The sequence below is a fragment of the Carcharhinus amblyrhynchos genome, chromosome 7 (assembly GCF_965287045.1).
Source record: "Carcharhinus amblyrhynchos chromosome 7, sCarAmb.v2.hapA, whole genome shotgun sequence".
NCBI lineage: Eukaryota > Metazoa > Chordata > Chondrichthyes > Carcharhiniformes > Carcharhinidae > Carcharhinus > Carcharhinus amblyrhynchos.
This window is the reverse complement of record NC_137330.1, coordinates 2864699-2888675: the sequence shown is the minus strand read 5'-3', so window position 1 is coordinate 2888675 and position 23977 is coordinate 2864699. Positions and strand designations below refer to the sequence as shown.

The window sequence follows — 23977 nt, the reverse complement described above, 5'->3', positions numbered from 1 at the left end:
CAGATAACAAACACGGGCAGTGAAACTGCACAACTCTGTGTTTGAGACAAAGACATACAATTACAAAAACAAAGATTTATTCAAAGACAAAATTCGAAAAAAGATTCTGTACAGATGGCATTGCTCTGTCTGAGAGGTTGTGGGTGGCTCTTAGAAGAGCCTTTGGGGTGTATTTTTACAGTGCATTGGTCAGTTTTACTTGGAGCTGGTGTATTTGGTCACGGCCTTTGTTCCCTCCGACACGGCGTGCTTGGCCAGTTCCCCAGGCAGCAGTAGGCGCACGGCGGTCTGGATCTCCCGGGAGCTGATGGTCTGCCGCCGGTTGTAATGGGCCAGACGGGAAGCCTCGCCGGCGATGCGCTCGAAAATGTCGTTAACGAACGAGTTCATGATGCTCATGGCCTTGGAAGAGATACCAGTGTCGGGGTGAACCTGCTTCATCACTTTGTAGATGTAGATGGAATAACTCTCCTTCCTGGACCTCTTCCTCTTCTTGCTGCCCTTTGGGGCCGTTTTCTTCACGATTTTCTTGGACCCTTTCTTGGGCGCTCCAGCTGTTTTCTTGTCTTCAGCCATGGCACCGTCTCACTGCAAACACGGAGTAAGTGAGCGAGCGCCAGTGCCGCGTCTTTTATAACCAAGCCCTGGGCTCTATGCTAATGAAGGATTGCTGAGATCCAGTTTCATGATTGGCTCATTCAGGATTATGTCAATTTCTTTGATTTATCTCTTTCCCATTGGTGGCTGGTTTTGTATTGGTTATGTCCTGACGTATGACTAGCGGCTATTATTTTTGCAAAACTCTATTTTAAACGTGTGAAATCTGAAAGGCACATTAGAAAGCATTTAAAAGTTTTATTATTAGCGCAGGCTTATATTGACACTGCAAAGAAGCTACTGTGAAAATCTCGTCGCCGAACTCCGGCGCCTGTTCGAGTACACTCAGTGAAAATGAACCTAACCAGCAAGTCTTTTGGACTGCGGGAGCACCCGGAAGAAATCTACGAAGACAGGGGAAGAACGTGCAACACGCCACACACTGACCCAAGCTGGGAATCGAACCCGGGTCCCAACGCTGAGGCTGCACTGCTAACCGCTTTGCCTCAATGCCACCTATGTGCCACCACGGTGCCCATTTCAAATAGTTATAACGGTAAAAATGCAATGATATTGATGTTTTAACATAAACATAGATAAGAGGAGGAGGCCACTCAGTCCTTCAAGCCTGCTCCGCCATTTATTATGATTATGGCTGATCACCAAATTCAATATTCTGATTTCCCCTTTCTCCCATACCCCTTGATTCCAATAGCCCCAAGAAATGTACCTAATTTCTTGATTGGTTTATATACTATTTTTCACATGCATCCCATTATTATTTTCACGTGTTTCTTCCAAGTAGTTGCAGAAAATAACATACCGTTTACAGAGGGCATGGCGGGAGGGGGTGCGGGGGGTGGAGGGAGGGAAGAATGGGGTGCAGAATATAATATTGCAGTTATTGATAAGGTGAAGAGAAAGATCAGCTTACTGTGTAATAGGACCATTCAGAAGTCTGATGGCAACAGGGAAGAAGTTGTTCTTGAATCGGTGGGGGAGGCTATGGAGTTTGATACAGTTATCCTCCCTCACCCCCAGTGTCCATTAGCTGGGAGATATAAGAACATAAGAAATAGGAGCAGGAGTAGGCCATCCAGCCCTTCGAGCCTGCCCCGCCATTCAATAAGATCATGGCTGATCTGTCGTGGCTCAGTTCCACTTTCCCGCCCTCTCCCCATAACCCTTAATCCCCTCTCCTATCAAAAACCCATCAACCCGCGTCTTAAAAATATTTAGCGAGGCAGCCTCCACCACTTCAACGGGCAGAGAATTCCAGAGATTCGCCACCCTTTGAGTGAAGAAGTTCCTCCTCAACTCCGTTCTAAACCGCCCCCCTTTTATCTTGAGGCTGTGCCCCCTAGTCCTATTGTCTTTTTTGAGCGGGAAGAGTCTTTCCACCTCTATCTTATCCATCCCATTCATCATCTTATACGTCTCAATGAGATCTCCTCTCATTCTTCTAAACTCTAACGACTACAAGCCCAGTTTATTCAGCCTCTCCTCATAGCTCAACCCCCTCAACTCCGGTATCAGCCTAGTAAACCTCCTCTGCGCTTCCTCCAAGGCCAAAATATCTTTGCGCAGGTGCGGCACCCAAAAATGCACACAGTACTCCAGTTGCGGCCTCACCAATGCCCTATACAGCTGCAGCAAGACCTCCCTACTTTTATATTCAATCCCCTTCGCTATGAAGGCCAGCATCCCATTCGCCTTCCTGACCACCTGCTGCACCTGCAAGCTGGGTTTTTGCGACTCATGCACAAGGACCCCGAGGTCCCCCTGCACCATCGCCTGCTGCAGTTTTTCGCCCCGTAAGTAATAGTCCTTCCTACCATTCTTCCTACCAAAGTGGACCACCTCACACTTGCCAACATTAAATTCCATTTGCCATTTCCTGGCCCATTCGCCCAGCCTATCTAGATCCTTCTGCAGACTCTCCACACCCTCCGCACAATTTGCCGTTCCCCCAATCTTGGTGTCATCAGCAAATTTCGACACTGTACACTCGGTTCCCTCCTCCAGATCATCTATATAAATGGTAAAAAGCTGAGGCCCCAGCACCGACCCCTGGGGCACTCCACTAGTCACCATCCGCCAATCCGAATAGCACCCGTTGACCCCCAGTCTCTGCCTCCTATTTGACAACCAATCCTCTATCCATGCTAACACCCTACCCCCAACTCCATGTCCCTCGACCTTCTGCAATAACCTCTTGTGACGCACTTTGTCAAACGCCTTCTGAAAATCTAGAAAGACCACATCCACCGGCTCTCCTCTATCCACCGCCCTAGACACATCCTCATAGAACTCCAGTAAATTTGTCAGACACGACTTCCCTTTAATGAAACCGTGCTGTGTCTGCTCTATCAAGCAATTCCCTTCAAGGTGCCTCGCAATTTCCTCCTTAATGACAGATTCTAACATTTTACCTACCACAGACGTTAAACTAACCGGCCTATAATTCCCCGCCTTTTGCCTGGCACCCTTCTTAAACAACGGCGTAACATTAGCCGTTTTCCAATCATCCGGCACTTCCCCGGAATCCAGCGACGTTTGGAAAATAACCAAGGCATCCACTATCACCTCCGCCATTTCTTTCAGAACCCTTGGATGCATTCCATCCGGTCCTGGGGACTTGTCCACAATCAGCCCCTCCAGTCTGTCGAGCACCGCCTTTCTAGTAACAGTAATGTCATTAAGACCCTCCAGTCCTACCACCTTTCCATCGCTAACACCCGGCAAATTATTCACGTCCTCCTCCGTGAAGACAAAAACAAAAAAGTTATTCAATACCTTAGCCATATCCCCATCCCCTACCACTAGGTCCCCTTTCTCATCCTCTAAAGGACCAACATTCACCCTAGCCAGCCTCTTCCTTTTTATATATTTATAAAAACTCTTGCTATCCTTTTTTATATTAAGCGCTAGCCCAGCTTATTATTATGCAGTAGCATTAAGTATTTTGTAAAAGTGCATTTAATGTTTACCCTGAAGTTGCACAGTGAATGGCAGGGTGGCAGTCGTCGGCACTGATGCATCACATCGCCAGGGGACACGCGTTCAATTCTGGCTTCGGGTCACTTTTGCTTTGGCGTGTACAGTTTGCACGTTCTCTGCGTGAGTTGCCTCCTTTAGGCGGGTTGGCAATGCAAATACGTGTGATTACGAGCGTCCATCCTGGGTCAGTGCAGGCTCGATGGGCCGAACGACCTCCTTTTTGCACTGCAGGAATATGATTCGAACTGCTTACCAACATCAAAACAGAATCTCAAACAGGACATTGTTGGACACGTCGAACTCGAATGACTCTGATCATCGTAGATCACTTTCTTGCCTCCTACATTTACTAGATGTAACAATATTAAAACTCTCAGAACTCTTGTGTTGTAAATCCTGAGACTGTAATGTATAATTGGCCTAAAGCCGGAATAAATAAAGTTCTCGAAACAGCATGGAGAACGATAGCATGGTACAGACGCTATATAGATAGCACCTCATTGACAACGATCAGCCCTTTTTCTAGAGAAAGTGGGTGGCTCTGAAAAGAGCCTTTGGGTTGTTAGATTGACGAATGGCCACCTTACTTCTTCTGGGAGCGCTCAGAGCTACTTTTCTTGGGCAGCAGCACGGCCTGGATATTAGGCAGCACTCCGCCCTGAGCGATGGTCACTCCTCCCAGCAGCTTGTTGAGTTCCTCGTCGTTGCGCACGGCCAGCTGGAGGTGTCTGGGGATGATGCGGGTTTTCTTGTTGTCCCGGGCCGCGTTACCGGCCAACTCCAGGATTTCAGCCGTCAGATACTCGAGCACAGCAGCCAGATAGACAGGGGCTCCGGCACCCACACGCTCCGCATAGTTGCCCTTTCTCAGGAGCCTGTGAACACGGCCCACCGGGAACTGCAGTCCAGCCCGGGAGGAACGAGACTTGGGCTTGGTGCGAGCTTTGCCGCCGGTCTTTCCTCTTCCAGACATTATCACAATCTCACAAAGACTTTAACAGAGAATGAGAAAAGCCGCCCAGATTCACTTCTCTTATAGCTTGGGGAGGGATGGCGGTGCACACATTGCTGATTGGCTATGGGGAAAACCAAATGAGATCTTCTCCACAATGCCCAATCAGATATCTGTTTAAAGCACCAATCGGGAAAGGCCCCGGTGCTGAGGGCGGAAAGTAAGGGCGCCAAATTCTCAAATTCCAACCAATTCTTTATTTCAAATTTTAAATTAGCGCCAAAATACACAAAAATTCCAGTAGGAATTGTAAAAAGACAGCTAATATATAAGTTTCAGTTTAAGACTATTGGAAACACTCCAGATGTCTCCCCAACCTATATTTTCCTTACAAGTCAGTTTGACTTCTTGTGGGATCTCTGACAGCAAAATAATTTCAAAATTATTTGAAAAAATAAAATACCGCGAGACATTGGAATTTAAAAAAAACAGAAAATTCTGGATAAACGCAACACCGGTGGAGAAACAAGAGCTAATGGTTTGTTTCTGAGCAAGTGTCATTTCCACCCGGAGCTTTAGCTGTCTCACTGCATTTCAGAACAAATCAGCGGTCTGAAATGTGATAGAACACCTCAGCAGTCACGGGCACTCAATCTCTGTTCTTCGGGTCAGCGTTCTCCAAGACGGTCTTCACGACACACGACAACACAGATTCACTGAGCAGAGACTGATAGCGAAGTTGTGCACACATGAGGATGGTCTCAATCGAAATTTTGGGTCCATTTCACACTATCTGTAACCCCCTTAACGATTTGCCTGGGCTTGCAACATCTCACTAACTGTCCTGGCTGGAGACAATACACACCTCTTTAACCTGTGCTTAATGCTCTCTCCGCTCAGATTGTCTGTACCTTTAAGACTTGATTACCTGTAAAGGCCCGCATTCGAACAATTATTTTGTAAATTGAGTTTGTGTCTTTATTTGTCCTGATGTCGAATGGAACTCCCACTAAACTGATGAAGGGGCAGCGCTACGAAAACTGCTGGCTGGTGGTACTAAATAAACCTATTGGACTTTAACCTGGTCTTGTGAGACTTTCCTATCGCGCTCACCACATTCGGTCAGACTTGCTGAATGTATTCAGTTTTTCCTCTAGCTCAAAAATGAAAGCGCCAAACTTGCAGCTTTTTTATGGATGACTAATCGTAACAAAACATCAACAAATAATTACTAAAAGCGGGTTCAGCTTCTTCATGGAAGTTGTGGGTGGCTCTTAAAAGAGCCTTTGGGTTTTTGGGGGTTGAATATTTTAATGTATTGCTGTTTTACTTGGAGCTGGTGTATTTGGTCACGGCCTTTGTTCCCTCCGACACGGCGTGCTTGGCCAATTCCCCGGGCAACAACAGGCGCACGGCGGTCTGGATCTCCCGGGAGCTGATGGTGCTGCGCTTGTTGTAATGAGCCAGGCGGGAAGCCTCACCGGCGATGCGCTCGAAAATGTCGTTGACGAACGAGTTCATGATGCCCATGGCCTTGGATGAGATGCCGGTATCGGGGTGCACCTGCTTCATCACTTTGTAGATGTAGATGCTGTAACTCTCTTTCCTGGACTTTCTCCTTTTCTTACCGGGCTTTGCTGGCGGCCTCTTCGGGGCTTTCTTAGCGCCCTTCTTAGATGGTTGGAGTTTCTTCTCTTCAGCCATGGTACACACAGTCAAAAGACACACAGTAACTGAAAATTCAGCCAGAATTCTTCTTTTATAGACCTAATCCAGATAACTATGCAAATGAGAGATGGGAGAAAGACATGTTCACCATTGGAGAATTTAGAATGATGCGACATTAAAGATTCATCTGATTGGTTAGTTCAGATAACCATTCACAGTCACTTATCTTCAGATCCACAGATTCTCAGAGCAGTCACGTCCTGCGCTCCCCTTCCTTATTCACACAATTGCCTGATGCCCCGACTCCCTCTGGTGGTCATGATGTGGAGATGCCGGCGTTGGACTGGGGTAAACGCAGTAAGAAGCCTCACACCACCAGGTTAAAGCCCAACAAGTTTATTTGATAGTAAACCCACTAACTTTCAGGGTTTTGCCGCTTCGTCAGGTGAGTGGAGAGTTCTGATCACAAACAGAGCATATAAAGGCGCACACAGTTTGCAGAATACTGATTAGAATGCGATTTTTTTTACAGCTAATCAATTCTTAAAGGTGCAGACAATGTATACACATCTCTTTAACCTATGCTTAATGCTATCCCCACTCACTCCGCCCGAATATTCCTTGATCCCTTTAGCCTCAAGACTTACATCTAATTGCTTCTTGAAATCACACAACGTTGTGTCCTCAATCACTTCCCTGGGAGTGAATTCCACAGATTCACACCCTTTGGGTGAATACATTTCTCGTCACCTCAACCCTAAAATGTTTGCCCTTTATCCTTGCACTATGACATCTAGTTCTGGATACGCCCACCAACAGGAACATCCTTTGTATATCAACACTGTCTAAAACTGATGGAAATTTATAAGTTTCATTAAGATCCCCCCTCACTCTTCTAAACTCCAGCGAAAATAATCATAACCAATTTAATCACTCCTTAAATGACAAACCTCCCACCTCAGTTAAATTATAATGGTTCCAGTCCTTGTCATATTCTGCTTCTCTAATTGCTATTCTGCCCAGTATCTCTGAGTTTCTGGTATTTGAGAGTGGAGTGATTCTTCACACTCTTTCACTTGTATGTGATTGTGTTTGTCAATCAAATTATCGGTTTCTCTCACATTTCAATGTCTCTAATCTGTACTTTTTTTTTGTTTTTGTAACGGAATATGAATTATGTTTGTATTATGTTTGATATTTACGTGTCTTTGCTTACAATTTCATATTTGGCTGCCATCGTGATGAAAACCTGTTGCTTTATTTTGCATCTCATATTCAAATATGTGAATATGGATTATAATCTGGACCACTTGTAGCACCATTGTTAACCTGTTAGCGTCTCATCTGTTATTTTTAAATTGTGCACTTGCACATCAGTTTCTAATTTGTGAATCTGGATTTGCCTCAGTGCCTGCTAGTTGCAGCTATGTAAATCATTGTATGTAAATGATTGTTTTACTTTATGTATGGCAATTTCATCTATTGATGAAAAATCATTTATTTGTACATTTTATGTTCTGGTATGTTAATGCGAGATCTTTCTATACCTGCCACATTCTGATATATATGTTACTTTCTCTCTGTGTCCTCTTTCAATCTACTATTTTTGATTTGTTCTGTATCTCTCCATTTCTGACCTATTATTTTTGGCGTTATTCTGTACCATTTTATATTATATTATTTCTGTTTTTATTCCGTACCAAGTCTGATCTTGTAGTTGATTGCGATCCAATCAAAGCTTTTGTGTTAATTTTATTTTGTGTCATTCAATCTATGGTGTGTTATATGTCTGTGGATTCAGTTCCGTGTCTATTAAGACTGTTCTCCAGAAATCTACTGCAGATATAACTGTCGATGTAGCTCTGCACTTATTTTTTTTTGTAATGTCTATGATGTGGCGTTCTTGTCTTGTTTCTGAATTTCTTGGATAGCCTGTGACTGTGGACACGATTCTATGTCAGTCGGCCTCTCAAAGCAAATGTTAGTATAAATTAATTGAGTTCTCATCAAGATTTAGCTGACATTGAGCTTATGATTCATTTAAATTCCCTGCGTAAATGCCGTTGTAAGTGAATGTCCCACGATCTGTGTCTTTCAGTGCGTGATACTTTGCATCATTTGGGACTGGCTTATATTTGATTGCAGGGTAGCTCTTGTTTTCCTTTAGATTTTTTGTGAATGCAATTATTTTCCAGATACTTGGTAGTTTCTATAACTAAGGCTGCATCCTTAACTTGTCAGCCCCTAGTATGGTGTGTATGTTTCTTCTTTAATGTGTATTTGAAGGTATTGCCCTAGTGTCTGTCTGAAGCAAGAATGTGAATGGTTGATTCATTTTGCAGCTATGTTTCTCGGTTATCCACTTAGTTTTCATTCACCATCCCTGCCTTTTGTTGCATGTAAGTTGGAATATGCTATATCTGAACTTTATTTTTACCTCAGGCACCATGTTGCAAACTATTCATTGAACGTCTTAAGTTATCAGTACATTAACCCATGGGGTCCAATTTATGGTGCAGATTTGATGTGTGTTATAGTAACAGGTTAATCTCACTAGTTGTATCTGAGTTGTGGAATGATACTCATTTTGAAATTATGTGAATAATATAATGTGGATGCTTTAATCAGATCCGTGGCCTCATATACAATTCTTGGAGTGTAAAGGAATTGTCAACTTAATTTTCAGTTTTATATAATGTCTTTTTTATGTTGGACCTGTGTGCAACATGCAGCCTTGACTGAATTCTTGGGCAGTTTATATAGCTTCTGTCTACAAGTTATACCCTGTTCATTCAAGGTAAGAATAGCTTTTTTTTTATTATTTCTGCAACATCAACAGGATATTTAAATTTGAAAGTGTGTTTTTAAAAAAAAAACATTCTGTAATTGATGTCTGCAACTCTCACCTGGGTTGGAGAGAAATTTTGTAAAGTCACTCAATGACGCTCTGTTTAACTCTTGGATTGAAAAGTGTTCTCTTACCTTGGGAATAGTGTGAAACTGAATAATTATTTTCTTTGTTACATTGGGCCTAATGGCTTGGCAGTATCTCTGTGTACTTTGTAAGTGATGCTTTATCTACATTGTGTCAGAATTAGCTCAGAATTTCAGGTGTTTAACTTCTGTCTTCTTATGTTAACACTATTTTGTATCTACCTCAATTATTGATTTCAGCAGGCATCAGGAGTATCCATTGCCCAGGTTTGCTCATTTTTTAAAATTGTATGTTTCAACCCAGTACTATGTTAACAATTGTTTTTGACTTCAAATTCATTTATTAATTTACAGGCCTATGCTTTTGTTGAAACAAGGTTTCTTTTGGACAACAAACAGAATTTTACTTTGAAAACACAGCTTTGAAAGGATTTTTTGTTGCTCTCATTTTAAGAGTAACTTAGTTCAATGTTGAAACTATCTCATGAAATGCATTAACAGGACGGGTCATAGGGATCATTGTAAAAGCTGGCCATCAAACTATGGTAGATTTTTCACTGCTACCTCATCATTGAACTTCATACTACACAATGAACATTTATAGAAATGCTTCACACCGTCAAACTTTGGGACTTTAAATTTGATTAATGTAAGGATTTGCGAACAATTGAATCTGTAGATCTGAAGTTCCTGTTACTTCACTCCCAGTTAAAATGTTTCTGAATGAATATTTGCCTTGGTAGGCATGGTGGCACAATAGTTAGCACTGCTGCCCCTCAGTGCCCAGCATGTTGATTCAATTCCAGCTTTGGGTGATTGTGAGGAGCCTGCACTCTCTCCCTGTGTCTGTGTTTTAAGGTTTTCTTTTTAGAAGTTTATTTATTAGTGTCATAAGCAGAATAGGTTTACATTAAAAACATGATGATGTTACTGTGAAAACCCTCTATTCACCAAACAGTCTGACACCTGTTCAGGTACACAGAGGGAAAATTTAGCATGGCCAATGCACCTAATCAGCACGACTTTCAGACTGTGGGTGGAAACTGAAGCACCCAGAGCAAACCCAATCAGAAACAGGAGAATGTGCAGACTCCGCACAGATAGTGACCAAAGGCCGGATTCAAACCTGGGTCCCTGGCACAGTGGTGCAGCAGTGCTAAGCACTGTTCCTCTCTGCCACCAGGTACTCCAAAGATATGCAGGTTAGGTGGACTGACCACGCTAAATTACCCCTTAGTGTGCAATGATGGTTAGCTGGATTGGCCATGGAAAATTGCTCCTTGGTGTCAAATTATGTTCCAGTTAGGTAGATTAGCCATGCTAAATTGCCCCTTAGTTTCCAAAGATGTTTGGGTTAGATGGATTAACTATGCTAAATTGCCTCTTAGTATCCCAAGATCTGCGGGTTAGATAGATTGGCCATGCTGATTTATCCTTACTGTCCCACAATGTGCAGGTTGGATGGCGTTAGCCATAGTGCAGGGGAGTGGACCTGGGTAAAGTACTCTGCCAGAGAGTCAGTGCAGACTCAATGGGCAGAATGGCCACTTCTGCACTGAAGGGATGCTTTGATTCCATAATGATTCCGTGGTAGAAAGATTAGAGGTGATCTGATTGTGATAGATAATATTTTAAAAGGGATTGAAAAAGTAAATGGAGACTAAATGTGTCCTTTTTTGGGGTAGTTTCGAGCAAAAAGCCAAAGATATACGTTGAGATGTGGGAGATTTAAAACAGAGATGAGGAGGATTTACTTCTCGCAAAGGAAGGCAAATTTGTAGAACTTGCTGCCCCGTAATGCGGTGGAGTATGAATTGTTGAATATTTTCAAGAGGGAGATAAATATCTTTCTAATAAAAAAAAGGAAAGAGGGATTAGGGGAACAGGAGTGAAGGTGGATTTAAGATAGGGGAGCGATCAGCTGTGATCTGATTGAATGGCAGAGCAGGTTTGAAGGGCTGAATTTGCCAACTGCTGCTCCTAATTCCTATGTCTGTATTTTCTTCTGTTTGTTGTATGTCTCATATCTCATTGCAGATGGCAACAGCCCACAACAAATTGGAGTTAGCTGTCTGCAAACAGAGAACTGGAAAGCAATGGGCCTGATGCTGCACTTTGAGCTAGTGAAGATAGCCTTCGACAAGAGGCAAGTGCAGTCACCTTCTAATTGTCCTCCATATAATAATTCACAAAGCTTTTAATTTCTGCAATGTGTTGTTTCTGCAATGGATACTGGATTCCATTCAGAAGTTTCCTTCCCACTGTGCTTTATTACCCCACGACACTACTCAACCAGTGCAGTGGGAAAATTGTGCCCTGAATGTTTTCAAGAAGCAGTTAGATATAGCACTTGATGTGAAGTGGGTCAAAAGATATGAATGGAAGGTGAGATCCATGTATTATGTTGTGATCAGCCATGATCAGAATGAATATCCAAGCAGGCTGAATGGTCTATTCCTGCATGTGATTGTGTATGTTTCTATGGAAATCTCTGGAACTGTGCCTGGCCTTTCTGAGTAATTTCTGTGTCAGAGGAATTGTCTGAATGTGCTCTACATTATATCCATCTTTTTTATTTGAGGGTAAATGTTCTGATTATCTCTGGCACTGTATGGGACAAGTAATGTAACTCAACTAAGGTCAGAGTGTCAGACCATTTGTCAATATTGTAATCCATCCAGTATGGTGTTGAGTTTGTGAGGCAGCTGTGACTGAATGTCAGAGGGAGTGTGAGATTGTGTGAGAGAGAGGGAATATGAGAGAGGGGTGAGTGTGTAAAGGATAGGGGTGACTGTGTGTGGGATGAGTTAGTGAGAGGGTGAGAAGGATAAGTGTGTGTGAGAGAAGTGCATGTGTGAGAGAGCGAGAGAGAGGGAGAAAGAGAGAGAGACAGACAGACAGAGAGAAGTGTGAGAGAGAGGTTTGTGTGAAACAAGGGGTGGGAGTCTGTATGAGGGAGACCAGTGTGTGTTTAAGAGAGAGAGTTGAGTTTATATGAGAGAGAGGGATGCATGTGTGTGAGAGGGGAGTTGAGCGTTTGTGGGAGAGAGGTGAGTATACATGAGAGGGTATGTGTGTGTGTGAGAGAGAGATAGGAGTGAGTGTGTGTGTGCAAAAAATGGGGTGAGTGAGAATAGCCCCTCCCCAACCAGGCTGCTGCAAAAGAGTGAAATGAGTGTGCATGAGAGATTGGGGTGAGTGTGTGCATGAGAGATTGGATTGAGTGAGTGTGAGAGAGGAGGCATGTGCATGTGAGTGAGGAGGATGATTGTTACGAGAGAAAGATGTATGTGAAGGGGAGCAATGTGTGTGTGTGTGTGTGTGTGTGTGTGTGTGTGTGTGTGTGTGTGTGGTGAATATTTAGGTTGAGTGAAGTATGTGTTTCCAATATGACAATCAAGTTTCTAGCATCACTTCATCCATCAAAAATGGCAAAGACATTTACATATTTTTTAATAAGTGAACATTTCAGATTTCACACTCCTCAAGTGAGCTCCAGGGATTAATGTTAAGGGCCAGTGGAATGTAGTTTGATCTGGGGTTAATATGAAGGAGCAATATTTCTTGCAAATGTTTTTGTGACTGTGTAACTCTTTCTGGTTCTATGGAGATGCAAAGTTTTAGCTCAAAAACTCCTGTTCACATTTCATTTCTCCAGTAGCACCCATATTGCAGCAAAGAACATTCTTAGAACGCTTGGGGTTCCCTGAGGTCACCAGGTAAGCAGCTTGAAGGATTTGGGAAATCCTGGAGTTGGGAAGTGGGAGGAGCTCCCAAAACGTGTCCTGGGGAACTTCCTTGATCAGTAATTGCTCGGCCAAACTAGGAAGGAGGAATCACTGGATCTGGCAGTGGGAAATGACATGGGACCAGATCTCCCTGGGAGAGCATTCAGGCAAGAGTGACCATTATATATAAAACATCAGGCTAGCAATGGAGAAGGGTATGGATCAATCAAATGTGGAAGCTATAACTTGGAGGTGGGCTAACATCGATGGGATAAGGGGTGAATCTAGCCCAGGTAAAGTGGAAGCAAAGGTGGATAGGCATTACCTGCAATGGGATTTGTATCAATGAACAGTAAAGTGGCCATGTTTTGTGTACAGCCTAGCTCCATTCGAGCTCAGATGAAAGGTTGAGGAATGGCAGCCAGGGTTTATAACGCAGCATTAGATCCTTCCTCAGCCCTCATTTCATCGGATTATTTTGTGATGAACAAGAGTCGGTGTGGCTCAAGTGGAACAGTGTCAACTTTGATATTCCACACCTTTGTGGTTGGATGTGTGAACTTGGCTGAGGCCCCCCACCAGGCTGCTACATTGGCACCACTGGAATCATTATCACCACCATGAAAAACAGCTCTGTCACAGAGCTGGTCCCAGGGACTGCCTGCACCCCAAATAGCATCATAAGCTAATAAGCTATCATGGGGGCATCATGCCCACTGTTCCCACCCAGCCTGAGTAGCTGACAGAGGTGTAGAAATTGTCACGCTGTATAGCTTCAGGAAAGTTGGCTTGGATACTCCTTCCAGAATTCCTCTGTCGTGAAGGTATTTCTTCTGTTTCGCTGTGATGTTGGAGCTGAAATCAAATGAAACACGGATAAGTCCTTCAATATTCTGGAATTATTTTTCCCCAACTCACAGTCCATGTCAGAAAAGAATCAAAGAACCCTACAGTGCTGAGGGAGGCCATTCAGCCCATCAAGTCTGCGCCAATTCTCTGATACTGACTCTCTATAAGAGTTTCTTACCCAGGATCTATCCCTATAGCCCCTCATATTTACTCCAACAATCTCCCTTGCCTACATATCTTGGGACGCCAGTGATAAATTTAGCATGACCAATCCACCTAACTTGCACATCTCTGGACACAAAGGGGCAATTTAGCAAGGCCAATCTGTTTAATCTGCACATATTTGAACTGTGGGAGGAAACAGAGCACCCCATAGGAAACCCAAGCAGATATGGGGAGAACATGCAAGCACCACAAAGGCAGTCACCCAAGGCTGGAATCAAACCCAGGTCCCTGGATCTGTGAGACAGCAGTGCTAGCCACTATGCTACCATGTCACCCGAGAAGGTTTATTCTGATGCTAATTACACCCAGGACAGATCTATAGAATCCCTATGTGAGGAGACCATTCGGCCATTGAGTCTGCACTGACTCTGACAGAGCATCTTACCAAGGCCCTATCCCCTTAAACCAACATATGTACCCTGCTAATATTGCTAACCTACACATCATGGGACACAAAGGGATAATGCGGCATGGTCAATGCATCTAATATGCATTATAGGAGGAAACCAGAACACTCGGAGGAAACCTGTGCTGACACAGGGAGATTGTGAAAACACTGTGTACACAGTTAATCAAGGCTGAAATCGAACCCAGGTCCCTGGTGCTTTGATGCAGCACTGCTAACCACTGTGACACCTTATCAGATTACCCATCTTACAGACAGACCCCCAAAACAAAAATACTTAATTGGCTGGAAAGTGAGGACTGGAATATCACATTGTAAATATGCAGTCAAATTATGTAAAGCTGATTGGAGAATAATAGCCCCAAGGGCCATTATAAAATATATAAAATGGGTTTGGACAGGCTAGATGCAGGAAGAATGTTCCTGATGGTGGAGAAGTTCAGAATCAGGGTTCAAAGTCTAAGAGTAAGGGGTAAACCATTCAGAATTGAGATGAGGAAAAACATCTTCACTCAGAGAGTTAAGAACCCATGGAATTCTCCACCACAGAAAGCTGCTGGGGACAGTTTGTTAGATATGTTCAGAGCTGGACATCGTCCTTGTGCTAAAGGGAGCAAGAGGTATGGAGAGAAAGCGGGAGTGGGATAATGAAAGTGCATGATCAACTGTGGTTATACTGAACAGTGGCACAGGCTCGGAGAGCTGAATAGCCCACTCCTGCATCTATTTTCTATGTTTCATTGTTTTCTACATAACACTAGAGAGAGAGGACTTTGCAGCTCTCTTTTGAATTGGTCACACAGGATCACCCATGTGCCCTTCAGAAAGAGCAGTCATAACCTCTATTCAAATGATTCATCCAAAAGTCTACATCTGGCCACACTGTGACACTCCTGCATCACTGAAGCATGAAAATGCGTGGGAAGTGGTTCAGAGGACGATTGCCAGGCAATTAACAGGAAGGAGCACTTTGTCTTATGAGGAAAGATTTGACAGGATGAGGTTCATATCTTCTGACTAGTAGGAAGCAGCGGGTCAAGGTGAGGGTGTCTTTATCAGCTTGGAGGACAGTAACTATGAAGTATCAGAGGGATCGGCACTGGGCCACAACTCTTCACTACATGATTTGGAGGAAGTAACAACATTTTTGATCTGCTGCACTTCACCAGGGTTAAGTGTCATTTTTTACTCAATGCAAAGTCACACTCAATCGGGATGTGAACCATTGTATGTTTAAAATCACAGAGGACTATCACACAGGAGTTGGGGAGTAACAGGAATTAATTCCACTGAGAGGCAGAAAGGTCTCAGCTTGCTCACAACTCTGAGTGACCCTGTACATTTGTAGAAACCCTTCAGCCTTGACCCTAGAAACACATAATCATAAATACCACAGGCAGGAATAGGCCATTCTGCCCTTCAAGCCTGCTCTGCCATTCAATATAATAATGGATGATCCTCTATCTCAATGCCAAATTCCCACTTTCTTCCCCTCCCCCTTGATGCCACCTTAACAGTAGCAGTCCTACTGTGCAGAAAGAGGCAATTTGGCCTGTTGGGTAAGCACCAAATGTCTGAAAGAGCATCCCTCGCAGGCCCTCCACTCCACTCTGTCTCCATGACCCTGTGCATTTACCATTGCTAATCTGCTAACCTGCACATCTTTGGACACTAAGGGGCAATTCAGCATGGCCAAACCAACTAACCTGCACATCTTTGGTCTGTGGGATGAAACCGGATGATCCAGAGGAAACCCATGCAGACACAAGGAGAACACAAAAACTCCATACAGTACACAAGGCTAGAGTCAAATGACACTATAAGGCAGCAGTGCTAGCCATTGTGTCAGCATGCCACCTTATCTTTCTCTTTCTTGAATATATTCAGTCACATGGCTTCCATTGCCTTCCGTTGTGGAGAATGCTGCAGGTTCACTACCCTCTGAGTGAAGTAGTCTTTCCTCATCTCAGTTCTAAATGGTCTCCCTTGTATCCTGAGTCTGTGTCCCTGGTTCTAGATTCCCCAGCCAAGGAAATCATCCTCCCTGCATCGAGTCTGTCCAACCCTGTTAGAATTGTATATGTTTCAATCAGACCTGCTCCCATCCTCGGAGCAATGAAATTATACAGTAAAGAACAGGCCATTCAGCCCATCAAGTCTGCACCAACAAAACCACACTAAATCTACACCATTCCAACTTTCCAGCTGATAGCCTTGAATGTTATGACATTTAAAATGCTCATCCACATACTTTTTAAAGTTTGGGAGGTTCCCACCTCTACAGCCTTCACAGGCAGTGCATTACAGAGTCCCATCCCCTCTGGGTGAAAGGGTTTTTCCTCAGATTAACTCAAAACCTCCTGCCCCTCAACTTGAAAGTATGCCCCTTGTTATTGATTCTTCAGATAAGGGTAACAGCTGCTTCCTATCCACTTTGTCCATCATAATCTTATGGTTCAGCCTTCTCTGCTCTAAAGAAAACAATCAAAACTTATCCAACCTTTCTTCTTGGCTCAGGTGTTCCATCCCAGGCAACATCCTGGTGACTGTCCTCTGTACCTTTTCCAGTGGCATCATATTCTTCCTATATTTTGGCAACAAGAACCGCACATAGCACTCCAACTGTGCATTAACCAAATTTTTCTACAGCTCCAACATAGCTTCTCTGCTCTTAAAATTTGTGCCATAACTGGTAAAGTGTCCCATATGCCTTTTGATATACCCTATTGACCTGCTCTGCTACCTCTGGGGATCTGTGGACAAGCACCTTCAGATTTCTCTGTTCCTCTGATTTTCCCAGTGTCCAGCCATTCATTCACTACCCCTTCTAAAATGCATCACCTCCCACTTTTCAGGGTTAAATCCCATCTGTCACTGATCTGCCCATCTGATCAATCCATCTATAGCTTCCTTTAACTCCTAACTTCCTCCTCACTACAAGCCACACCACCAATGTTCATGACAGCAGCAAACTTCCTTCTAAAGTCCAGTAACTACAAGTTCAGTTAAACCAGTCTCTCCTCACAGGAGAGTCTCACTAACCCTAATCTCAACCTCGTGAACTTCTGCTGCACACTCTCTCTGGCAAGTATAACCTTTCATAGTTAGGAAGTCCAGAATAGCATGCAGCACCTCAGGTATGGTTTCAACAAGACCTGCTCAATAAGTGCATTATGACACCCCTACTTCTGAACTCAACTCTACTTGGAATGAAGACCCATATATCATTTGCCTTCCAAGCATCTAGTAGTCTGCACAGACCTGTCTGCCAGATCCTGTGTTTTACTGGCACCTTCAGCAGCATTACTCTCACCTCTCTCAACAGCTCCCATCATCTCATCCAACTTATAGTTAAAGATTATTCATTAGTCACAATTAGACTTACATTAACACTGAAATAAGGTTACTGCAAAAGTCCCCTAGTCATCACACTCTGGTCCTTGTTCAGGTACACCAAGGGAGAATTTTAGCATGGCCAACTCACCTAACCAGCACATGTTTTGGATTGTGGGAGGAAACCGGAGCACTCAGAGGAATCCCACACAGACAAGAGGAGAATGTGCAGATTCCACACACATTGTGACCCAAGCTGGGAATTGAATTCAGGTCCCTGGCACTGTGCTAACCATTGTGCCACCCTGCTGCCTGAGGAGATACAAGGAAGGAACAGTGTGCACTGTGGCCAAATTTGCAGATGATGCAAAGGTGAGGGGGAAGGCATGTTGTAAGGAGAAAATAAGTATTTTACAGAGAGATACTGACAGGGTAAGTGAGTGGGCAGTAAATTGGCAAATGGAGTTCAACGTGGCAGAATGTGAGATTGTTCACTTTGGAAGAAAGTAATGAAAATGCGGATTATTATTTAAATGAACAGTGGATTTGAGGGTCCATGTCCATGAAACCCAGGAAAACAGGTACAATAGGTAATTGGGAAGGCAAATGGAAAGCTGGCCTTTATTTCAAGGAGACTGGAGTTTTAAAGTAAAGAGGAGTTGTTGCAAATGTATAAGGTATGACGGGCCATATTTTGATTTCTGTGTGCAAATCTGGACCGATTATTAAAGCAAAGTTTTTATTATCTTTGGAGAAGGAGCAGAGGAGGTTTACGAGGATGATTCCAGGTAAGGAGTGTCTGTGGTATGAGAAAAGATTAAACAGGTTGAGTCTGTTCTCCGCGGAGTTCAGAAGAATGGGAGGTGACGTGATTGAAACACGTCAGGAACAAAGTGTACCGTGGTCAAATTTGCAGATGCTGAAGGGATGAGAGGAAAGGTAGGTTGTAAGGCGAGAAATAAATAGTTTACAGAGAGATACTGACGGGGTTAGTGAGTGGGCAGAAAGCTGGCAACTGGAATTTAATGTGGGAGAATGTGAGGTTATTCATTTTTAAAGAAATAAAAAAGAAAAAGCAGATTATTATTTAAATGGAAAGTGGTTGCAGAAAGATGTCCCACAAAGGGACTTGGGGTTCCTTGTTCATGAAACCCAGGAAGCTGGCTTACAGGTACAGAATGAAATCAGGCTGGCAAATGGAAAGCTGTCTTTATTTTAAGTGGAATGTAGCTTTAAAGTTACGAGGTGTTACTGCAACTCTATAAGATAGTAGTGAGGCTACATTTAGAATACTGTACACAGTTTTGGTCCCATTATTAAGGCAAAGTTTATGTTATCTTTGGAGACAACACAAAGGATGTTTACTAGGATGAACCCATGTAAGGAAGGTCTGAGGTATGAGGAAAGATCAAACAGGTTAGGTCTGTTCTCCTCATAATTCAGAAGAATGGCGAGGTGATATGATTGAAATACATCAGATTCTCAGCGCGATTCGACCAGGAAAAGTTCAGAGGATGTTTCCACTCACGGGAGAATGTAGGACCAGAGGGTATAGTCACAGTATAAGGAGGCACTCATTTAAAATGGATTCGAGAAAGAATTTCTTCTCCCAGAGAATTGGGAACCTTTGAACTCTTTACTCATGGAAGGTTTTGAGGCCGAGAACTTGGACATTTTCAGGGCTGAGATTGACTGGGTTTTTAATCGGTCGGAGGATTAAGGGTTACGGAGTGAAGACAGAAAGTAGACTTAGTGAGTGTTAGATTAGCCGTGGTCTTATTAAATGGTAGAACACATTTGAAGGGCTGAATGACCTCCTTTTCTGCCTGGTCTTATGATCATACAGAGGTTAGAAGCGTAAGAGGCAACTCAATTGAAACAAACAACATCCTATAGGATATTCACACAGGTTGGATGTGGAGAGGATGTTTCCTCTTGTGGGAGAATCCAAAAACCAGGCCCTCCCTTCCACCCTATCCCCATATGTTTGAACACTAAGAGGCAATTTACCATCGCCAATCTCCCTAACCTACATACTTTGGGTCACTAAGGAACAATTTATCACGGCCAATCCACCTAACCTGCACTTCTTTCAATTGTGGGAGAAAAGTGGAGCACCCAGAGGAAAACCATACAGACACGGGCAGAACGTACAGACTCCTCACAGTTGGTCACCCAAGACTGGAATTGAACCTGGTTCCCTGGCATGAGAGGCACCAGTACTGACCACTGTGCCATCAGGCCATCTGAGGAGATACGAGGGAGGAACTGACTGCACCACAACCAAATTTGGAGATGATGCAAAGGTGAGAGGGATGGCAGGTTGTAAGGAAGAAATAATTTACAGAGAGATACTGACAGGATTAGTGAGTGGGCAAAAACTGACAAATGGAATTCAACGTGGGAGAATGTGAGATTGTTCATTTTGGAAGAAAAAAATGAGAAGGTGGAATATTATTTAATATTGTTTAAATGATGCACCAAAATATTTGGGGGGTGGTCTTTGTGCATGAAACCCAGTAAGCTAGCATACAGGTACAGAAGATAATCAGAAAGGCAAATGAAAAGCTGGTCCTTATTTCAAGGGGGCTGGAATTTTAAAGTAAAGAGGAGCTGCTGCAACTGTATAAGGTACTATTCAGGCCACATTTTGAATACTGCAATTTTGGACTGATTATTAAAGCAAAGTTTGTTTTATCATTGGAGACAATGCAGAGGAGGTTTACTCAGATGATCCTGGGTAAAGAGAGTCTGCGGCATGAGAAAAGATTAAATAGGTTGAGTCTGTTCCCCTTGGAGTCCAGAAGAATGAGAGGTGATATAATTGCAACACGTCAGATTCTCGGGGAGGGGGGTGGGGGGGGTTAGACAGGGTAATTGTTCAGAGGATGTTTTTACTCATGGGAGAGTGTAGGGACTAGAGAGTTTAGTCCCAGGATAGTGGGGAGCTCATTTAAGATGGATCTGAGGTAGAATTTCTTCTCTCACAGAGTGGGGAACCTTTAGAGCTCTTTATTCAGGAAACAATTGAGGCTGAAATCTCGGACATTTCCAGGGCCAAGATTGATCATGTTTTTTAATCAGTCGGACAGTTAGGGGTTATGGAGCGAAGGCCATAAAGTGGATTTTGTGAATGTTAGATCAGCTATGGCCTGACTAAATGGTGCAGCATTTTCAAAGGGCTGAATGGCCTGCTGTTACTATTTTTTATAGTGTTACGGTCATATGGAGGTTTGCAGAGTAAGAGGCAACTCAGTTGTGACGTGCAAGATCCTCAGGGATATTGAAAGTCTGGACGTGGAGTGGATGTCCCCGCTTCTGGGAGAATCCAAAACCAGGTCCTCCTTTTCACCCTATCCCCATAATTCCACATACTTATCATGACTAATCCTCCTAAACAACATACCTTGGAACACTAAGGGACAATTTAGCATGGCCAATCCCCCTATCATGCACATTTGGGAAATTATAGCATGGGCAACCACCTGCACTTCTTTTGACAGCGGGAGGAAAGCAAAGCACCTGGAGGAAAGCCATGCAGACATGGGGAGAACGTGCCGTCTCGTCTCAATTGATCACCCAAGGCTGGAATTGAACCCAAGCTCTGACACTGTGAGACAGCCTGAAATATGTCAGATTCTCGGGGGGGGGCGGGTGCGGTGTTAGACAGAGTAAATATTCGGAAGATGTTTCCACTCATGCGAGAGTGTAGGGATATTGTCCCAGGATAAGGGGGTGCTCATTTATGATGGATTCAAGGAAGCATTCCTTCCCTCAGAGAGTGGTGAGCCTTTTGAATTATTTATCCATGGAAGTTTAAGAAGCCGAGCCCTACTCTGTACCACCGTGTCACCTGAGGAGATACGAGGAAGGAACAGAGTGTTCTGTGGCCAAATTTGCAGATGGTGCAAAGTTGAGAGGAAAAGCAAGTTGTCGGGTGAAAATAAATTGTTTACAGAGAGATACTGACAGAGTTAGTGAGTGGGTGGAAAACCGATAGATGGTATTCAACGTGGGAGAATGCCACATGGAAGAAAGAAGAAATGAGAAGGCGGATTTTGATTTAAATGGAGAGTCGTTACCAAAATCTTTAGCACAAAGGGACTTGGGGTGCATGTTCATGAAACCCAGGGAGCTAGTTTACAGGTACAGAAGGTAATCAGAAAGGCAAATGGAAAGCTGTTCTTCATATCTGGGGACAGGAGTCTTATTGTAAAGAGGAGTTGCTGCATCTGTACAAGGTACTAGTTAGACCATTATATTTATATATATAGACTGTGTGCAGTTTTGGTCCCATCAATGAAGCAAAGTTTATATTATGTTTGGAAGAAGTGCAGAGGAGGTTTACTGGGATGATCCTGGGTAAGTGGTGTCTGGGGTATGAGGAAGGATTGAACAGACTGAGTCTCGTCTCTTTGGAGTTCAGAAGAATGAGAGGTGATATGATTGAAACACGTCAGATTCTTGGCGGCAGGGTGGGTGCGGTGGGGGGGTTGGTGTTAGACAGGGTAAATATTCAGAGGATGGTTCCACTCATGCGAGAGCTTAGGGACCAGAGGGTATTGTCCCAGGATAGGGGGTGCTTATTTATGATGGCTTTGAGGAAGAATTCCTTCCCTCAGAGATTGGGGAGCCTTTTGAATTCTTTATCCATGAAGCTTAAGAGGCCGAGTCCTCCATTGTATCACCAGGCCACCTGAGGAGATACGAGGGAGGAACAGAGTGCACTGTGGCCAGATTTTCAGATGATGAAAATGTGAGAGAAAAAGGCTGGTTGTAAGGAGGAAATAAATGGTTTACAGAGAGATACTGACAGGGTTAAGTGAGTGGGCAGAAAACTGGCAAATGGAATTCAACGTGGGAGAATGTGAGATTGTTCATTTTGGAAGAAAAAATGAGAAGGCGGATTCTCATCTAAATTGACAGTGGTTGCAAAAAGCTGTTGCACAAAGGGAATTACTGTTCTTTATTCATGAAGCTCAGGAAGCTGGCTTATGGAACGGAAGATAATCAGGAAGGCAAATGGAAAGCTGTCCTTTATATTTTGGAACAGAATTCTTATAGAAAAGAGGAGTTGCTGCACCTGTACAAGGCACTAGCGAGGCCACACTTTATGTACTGTGTGCAGTTTTGGTCCCATTAGTGAAGCAAAGTTTATATTACCTTTAGAGGAGATGCCGATGAGGTTTACTGGGATGATCCTGGATTAGAAGTGTCTGTGGTATGAGGAAAGATTAAACAGGGTTCAATCTGGTCTCTTTGGAGTCCCGAAGAATGAGAGGTGATATAATTCAAACACGTCAGATTCTCCGGGGGGGGATTAAGTGTGGTAAATATTCAGAGGATGTTTCCACTATTGCGAGAGTGGGACACAGAGTTTTATCCCAGGATAAGTGGATGCTCATTTAAGATGGAATCAAGGAAGAATTTCTGCTCTCAGAGAGTGGGGAACTTTTTAAACTCTTTACCCATGGAAACCTTTGAAGTTGAGACCTTGAACATTTTCAGGGCTGAAACAGATTGGGTTTTTAATTAGCTGGGAGATTAATGGTTACCAAGTGAAGGCAGATTAGCCATGCTCTTATTAAATTTTGGAGCAGGCTCGAAGGGCTGAATGGCCTTCTCCTGTTACTTTTTTTATGGTTTTATGGTCATTTGGAGGTTAGAAGAGTAAGAGGTGAATCCACTGAAACACACAAGATCCTCAGGGGTATTGACAGGGGGACATGGAGGGGATGTTTTCACCTGTGAGAAAAGTTGAAACTAGGCCCTCCCTTCCACCTTTTCTGCATAATTCCACACACTTACGATGGCTAATCCCCCAACCCTCACACCTTTGAACACTAAGGAACAATTTAGCATGGCCAATCCCCTGAACGCGCACATCTTGGGGCAATAAGGGACAATTTAGCATGGCCAAACTCTCTAATCTGCACATCTTTTGATTGTGGGAGGAAAGTGGAGCATCCGGTGGAGAACTATGCACGCAGAACTTGCAGACTCCTCTCAGCTGGTCACCCAAGATTGAAATTGAACCTAGATCCCTGGCAGTGTGAGGCAGTAGTACTGAACACTGCCACTGTGCCACCTTAGGAGATATGAGGAAGGAACAGAGTGCACAGCGGCCAAATTTGCATACGATGCAAAGGTGACAGGAAAGGCAGGTTGTAAAGCAGAAATAAATATTTTACAGAGAGGTACTGACAGGGTAAGCGAGTAGGCATAACACTGGCAAATGGAATTCAACGTGAGAGAATGTGAGATTGTTCATTTTGGAAGAAAAAA

At 43.7% G+C, this 23977-nt stretch overlaps 4 protein-coding genes across 5 annotated transcripts in view; all 4 read right to left on the bottom strand.

The window, feature by feature from the left end:
* Positions 1-805, bottom strand: LOC145345371 (histone H2B 7). Its single transcript, XM_080193191.1, has one exon. It carries the CDS (start codon positions 574-576, stop codon positions 196-198), a length of 381 nt encoding a protein of 126 aa, XP_080049317.1. The 5' UTR covers positions 577-805; the 3' UTR covers positions 1-195.
* Positions 806-4168: 3363 nt separating this feature from the next.
* On the bottom strand, positions 4169-4688 carry LOC145345370 (histone H2A-like). Its single transcript, XM_080193189.1, has one exon. It carries the CDS (start codon positions 4568-4570, stop codon positions 4181-4183), a length of 390 nt encoding a protein of 129 aa, XP_080049315.1. The 5' UTR covers positions 4571-4688; the 3' UTR covers positions 4169-4180.
* Positions 4689-5875: 1187 nt separating this feature from the next.
* LOC145345369 (histone H2B 1.2-like) lies at positions 5876-6253 on the bottom strand. Its single transcript, XM_080193188.1, has one exon. It carries the CDS (start codon positions 6251-6253, stop codon positions 5876-5878), a length of 378 nt encoding a protein of 125 aa, XP_080049314.1.
* Positions 6254-10343: 4090 nt separating this feature from the next.
* The window catches only part of LOC145344712 (uncharacterized), a 41755-nt gene continuing 28121 nt past the window's right edge, over positions 10344-23977 (bottom strand). For both annotated transcript variants that reach the window (XR_013886967.1, XM_080191817.1), the window contains one exon: positions 10344-13734. Coding sequence is in view for 1 of the 2 variants with exons in the window: in XM_080191817.1 (XP_080047943.1) it covers positions 13576-13734 (159 nt within the window). In the remaining variant the exon portion in view is untranslated. The remainder of the gene's footprint in view (positions 13735-23977) is intronic.